Source organism: Tupaia chinensis, unplaced genomic scaffold (genome assembly GCF_000334495.1).
Source record: "Tupaia chinensis unplaced genomic scaffold, TupChi_1.0 Scaffold139457_1, whole genome shotgun sequence".
In the NCBI taxonomy this organism is placed as follows: Eukaryota; Metazoa; Chordata; class Mammalia; order Scandentia; family Tupaiidae; genus Tupaia; species Tupaia belangeri.
The window spans coordinates 610,475-616,461 of NW_006199342.1; the positions used below are offsets into that span (position 1 = coordinate 610,475).

The window sequence follows — 5,987 nt, forward strand, 5'->3', positions numbered from 1 at the left end:
GGGGCCCGCCCCCCTTAAGTAAAAACCCTCAAAAAAAAAAAAAAAAGTAAATAAAAAAAATAAAGAACCGGGGTGATGAGATCAGTATTTTGGAATGATGGTGCTAGCCACAGTGTGGAGCATAGATCTGACAGGGAGAGCCTGGACAGGGAAGCCTTTTAGGAAGCTGGTTTGCCCCGGTAGGCAAGCCTTAGATTATGGCACACTGAGTGAAGTTGGAAGCAGAGTGGCATAAATGTGGCATCGCATCAGAAGAGGGCTGAAAAGCTGGATCAGCTAAGGCTTTACGGAGAAGGTGGCTTTTGACCTTGATCATGAAAATGAAAACATAAATGGGAAATGAAGGGAGCGAATTGCAATATTAGAGAACAGCATGTTCAAAAGCACAGGCTACAAAAATGCAAGGAATGTTCAGGAACTCGTACGGAGGGAAATCAAGCCAGCTAGCTGGCTAGCAAGCAAGTCATTGAAGTAGTGCCAGCAAAAGATGGCAAGGGCTTAGTGATTCAGAGTCAAGCAGTCGAAGCCAGACTTGGCCACTAAGGGAAAATGGAGGGTAAAGGAAAGAAATGAATTGCAAATCTGAGACTAAAATATTTCTAGACTAAAAATACTTTTGATATAACATTAAACAAGATGGGAAGGACTAAGATGGGTTAACAAGAAAAACAGTACACAGGACTAGGCAGGGGCATGTGCCACACCGCTGCAAGGCTGGCCCACATGAGAAGGTTGCTGGTTCACATCCAGAGACCCCCCTGAGTATGTAAGCACATGTATGCCCATGACCAGGGGCCAATCAAGGCCAGGGGTGGATCCCACTCTGAAGACCATGTCAGGGATGCTGTCGGTCTCTCTTCTCTCTCCCCCCACGTCTCTCATAGAGGAAATAATAAAACTTAAAGAAAAGTATAGTTTCAGACATGCTAAATGTGTTCGCTTTGCAGCATCTGGATTGAATTGCCTAGCAGGCATTTGGAAAGCCAGTATAGAGAGACTTGGGGGTCATTGGCTTCTGATCGGCTGGAGCTGATGAGATATTGAAGCTAATGAAATAGTGACCATTTGCTGTTTTCCTTTTTTAACCTCAGACCGGTTGTCACCAAAGCCCTTTGTGAAACACCTCATTCTGTTTAATGTGGATTAGAAAGTGACCCTCAAGAATACAGATTTTGGGGGCCAACCCTGTGGCCTAGTGGTAAGAGCCAGATCCCGTGTGGGTTGGCTCTAAATAATACACTAAATTCCAGTCATGTGTCTCTCAAGTGCTTTTGTGCTCATGCTCTTTCCCCTACCCCACATGGTAGACCAAGTGGATTAAATCCTCTACCTCACATAGCCAGCCAAGTGGATTAAATCCTGGCCCCTTTAAGGAAACACTGAGTACATGGGCCTGCATGCCGAAAATTCCAACAGGATGGAGAAAATGGAGGTGGAATTCTCCACATAAACATGACCCATTGGGAGTGTGCGTCCCTCTCCCTGTCTCCTTGTATCTCTGTCTGTCTCTGGTGAGCACACACACACACATTCTTGGCAAATTTTTTTTTTTTTTTTTTTTTTTTTTAGGGGTTTCCCTCCAAGGGCCCTTGTGCTCATCAGGGAAACAGAAAGAGACAGAGAGATAGAAAGTGAGAAATCACCCCCTAGGGAAGATGACCACACCACAATCCCTTCTCCTCCATTCTCCTCTGAGGATTTTGGACATCCACATGCCTGGTGTGAGTTTTAAGCTGCTGGGTCTGGGACTCCAATCAGGGCCAATTACCTGGGAGTCCAGTGACATAACCATTACACCATCTGCTGGTCCCAGACAGAATTTTTCTCAAAATAAAAATAAAGGAGGACCAGCCCATGGCCTGGTGATTAAGGCAGCTGGATCCCAAATAGCTGACCATGCAGTTTGAGCCCTGGACCTGGCAGCTTGAAAATCATGCCAAGCATGTGTGTTTGCATGCCCAAAATGCCAAAAGGAGGAAGAAATGAAGGAGAAGGGATTGTGGCATGACTGTTCCCCACAGGAGGGGGTTTCTCACCCCCCCGTCCCCCGCTTGTCCTTGCTTTTGCTCTCTCTCTCTCTCTCTGATGAACATGCAGGCCTCCTGGCAAATTTTAAAAGAGTACTGATGTTTTGTATTTTGAACATTCTACAACCTGAATGATATAGAAAGACTGTCTCTGCTTTCCAATGAAACATTTATAGCAGGGCTGACCCCATAGCACAGTGGTTAAGCTCTGTGCCTTGGGAGCTGGATCTCAATGATCGACCACGGTTTGAACCTTGACCACAGCAACTTGAAAAACACATCAGGCACATATGTACGCATGCTCAGGGTCCCAACAGGAAGAAATGGCGGAAAAAGGAATGTGGCATGACTGTGCTCATTGGGGAGGTTCTCTCTCTTTCTCTAGCAAGTACATGCACCCTCTGACAAAAAAAAATTTTTTTTAATTAAAAAAAAGTTTAAAAACAAAACTATAACAATATTCTCTTGTGACAGCAATTGCTAACAGTAATTCAACTGGGGGCTGTCTCAGCTGCTTTTTTTTTTTTTTTTTTGAGAGTTTTTTGGTATAGTGTGCATGTGCTTGACAGAGACAGAGAGATAGAAAGAGAGAAATCACTCCCCAGGGAGATAGCCACTCTGCAATCCCTTTCCCTTGATTCTCCTCTCCAGATTTTGGGCACTCGCGCACATCCACCTGGTGTGAGTTTCAAGCCACTGGGTTCAGGACTCGAACTGCTGTCACCCATGTGGGAATCCAGTGATGTAAACTTTACACCATCTGCTGGTCCCTGAGCAGCTTTTAACTGTAGGCTTTGTTGTGCCTTATTCGGCCTGTGAATAGAGTGCTCCCGTACAGCAGTCTCACCGAGTTTCTGTTTCTTATTCCAGGTTTCATCGTCCATAATTAAGTACAAGACTATTGGCTAACAGACTGATGATCATCTGTGGGGGAAGCCTTGCTTCCTGAAAACCTGATATTGCACTGGGATTTGAATGTGTGTTTCCGTTGAACTTACGGTGAAGGAAACTTTGTTGGAAAGTGCTCCTCCCTGTGCAGCCTGAATGGGGCCAACCACAAAGGGAAGGATGCGGTGCCCCTTCTGCCAAGAACGTTCTTACAGTGTGGTAAGGGACGCATGTTACACCAGGTATTCTTCATCGGGAGTTGTAAATCCGAGAAACGAGCAGAAGACAATCGCTGGCTCCCTATTAACAGAAAGCCAAATTTTACTGTGCGGGTTAAAGAAAAATGGAGATTGAAACTTCTGGGCACTGGAAAAGGATAAAGGTTGGAAATCAGAAAAAAAAAAAAGAGAAATATTTCATTATGTTAATGAAGAAGAGAGAAAAATTGACAAATAAATGTATTTTTGGAGTGGGCATTTGGTAACTGAGAACTTAAGAAAGGATTTGGGAATCTAATCACTCAATGGGGATTCCTTAAAGACTTGATCCTTGAAGAATATTCTTGTTTCACCATTATGTTGGTACAGTATGGTACCATTATTTTATGTTGTGCCAGTGAATCCAATTGCCAGAAATAAGTCTGAATGTTTTCATGCATCTTTTTCTTAATTGCAAAAAGCTTCTACTGACTCTTAACAAGCATGCTTTCCCAAATTTTGTTGCATGCTTTAAGTAGCATAGTTATACACACTTGACAGTTTTTTATACTTCTCTTCGAGTGTACCAACCTTCCACAAGTGTAACAGGACTGGGAATAAAGTCAGATGTACTGAGACCCTATCAATCTGTAGCAAGCTTTAGAAATAAATCTTTTGGTCTTCCCCTGCTTATCTCCAAAGTCGAAGCAAACACACTTCATCTAAAGATAGTATTGACAATCATGATGCCATTTTTCAAAACCTAAATCCAAAGTTAAAACTGAAATGAGATGTAAGTATACTGTCTGCAGTTAGCTCTAAGTGGAATGCAAAGAACCAGCTAATGTTCAGTGCTGCATTTTAAAAAGTTGGGTTGCTGCTATTAAAAAAAAAATAAAGCACATGGATCAAAATATATATATATTCACCCAAAGACTTAAAAGAACACAGACTTCTGCTAAGTTGCGTGTAAGAAAAAACTCGTCTTATATTTTAAGTCTGCAGACTGCATCCATATATATAATATTTACATTCAGTGTAAAAGAACTAGTGAGATTAAAGTCACAGAAGGTTTCCCTTTGAGCCTACAGTCAATATTGTTTACATTAAAAAACCCTCTAAGAAATTCTGTATTGCTGTTTTACGTGGAATCATAGGCACATTATAACTTCTGCTTCCAAATACATATGACTATATGTAAATACTACTTTGCATTTCATTGTTCTTTCACCACTGTTTTGTTGAAATGTATAACCACAAGACCTAAGAGTTTATTTTAATCTCAGAGCTTAGACTAGAATTTTCTGAAATGTTCTGGTTCATAACATGCAAGACTATAGTTTTCTGTTTCAACGAAAAGTAAGCATTTAATTCTGTGGATAAATGTAGGTCCAGCCATTCATTGATATTTTAAAGAACCACCTGAAATTGGATGTTTTCAAATTTTTAAAAATTTACCAATACTTGGCCTATTATAAAAAGCCAGGGAGATTTTATAACGAAAAAAGAAACCAGCATTATTGCACCTCTTATTGCACTCAGCTCTGTGTATTAATAAAATAAACCTCTGCTGTCATTGCACTAATAAGATAAGATGTATTTTTGCTTTGAAAAAATGTTTCTGTGTGCCCAAGTAGCACCTGTCTCTGGCTGGAGTTTTCCCTGTTCTTGAGTATTTTAATCGAGCCATGAGAATTCAATTTATTATTTTTTTCTGAAGTCATCCTTTTCCTTATGATGTTTTGTTTTATTGTCAGTTTAGTATCGTGGGGAAGATACCAAGGAATCTATGTTTCTTTTCATTTTTTATGCTTATAACCTTTGAACTTTTAAAAAAGTTTCTAATCATAAGGTCTCTATAGAATGGTAAATATAAGATATTATCACAGTTTTATCACTCAAGATACATGTCTTAGAAAAAAGGAACTTTTTTTCACACTAGTGGTGCATAGGATACAATTTTCTTGTTCCTACAATGAGATACACCCAGTTCAAAAACAAAAATCTTGTTTTAATATATTGTTTTTCTTGTATGTTGGATGTATGAACCACCCATACTTTTTCTTCATATTGACTGATATGGTTAGAGAAAATTCCATACATTAGGGAGTATTTTAAAAGGTAAAAGGAAAGGGAAAAAATTAACTACTGGTAGTCTAATATTAAAGTAATTGGAACTACTAATTATTTCATTAGAATGGTTTATTAAATAAAAAGCTTGGGAAGGAATTAAAGGATTATATAAGCTGAGCTATATTTTGTAGAATTTGGTTTTTGTTTTGGCAACCTGTGCTTGTTGGAGAGAAACAAGGGATGGGGGGCTGAAAAATCATCCCCAAGTGGGGATGGCCACATTGCAATCCACTCATCAGGATGTCCACTTTGCAGTCCACTCTCCTCTATTCTCTTCTCTGGACCTTGGGCGTGCACACACACACGCACACACACACACGGCATGATTTTCAAGCTGCTGGGTCCAGAACTCCAATCATGAAGTTGACTATGTGAGATCCAGCCACCTTAACCTCCATGCCACCTGCTGCCCGTGGGTCTATTTTAATAGTTAATTTTAAGAAACAGGAAGACGGCATGTCCCCACCAGTGGCTCAGCCGACGCCTCCTATCTGACAGCCCTGAAAGGATACAAAGGCGTGGACCTCCTCCGTATAATTTGAAGCCTCTGCCCACTGTCATCATTTCTGCAATTCAGCTATAAGCCTATGTTCTATAAAGGAAATAAATGTGAGTGGCAATAGGATTTATTTAGTTGTCATAACAACTCCAGATTTTTTTAATATTTGAAGTGGGATAGTAACATAAAGGCTAACATAAAGTGAGTGAATGAGCTTTCCTGCGCTCCTACTATACTGATTGA

General features: G+C 40.5%; 1 protein-coding gene across 1 annotated transcript in view; it reads left to right on the forward strand.

The window, feature by feature from the left end:
• Positions 1 to 5,366, forward strand: part of PHACTR2 (phosphatase and actin regulator 2) — a 193,243-nt gene extending 187,877 nt beyond the window's left edge. The window contains exon 13 of the mRNA XM_006161910.3: positions 2,898 to 5,366. Coding sequence (XP_006161972.1) covers positions 2,898 to 2,913 — 16 coding nt within the window. The 3' untranslated portion in view covers positions 2,914 to 5,366. The remainder of the gene's footprint in view (positions 1 to 2,897) is intronic.
• Positions 5,367 to 5,987: the final 621 nt, after the last annotated feature.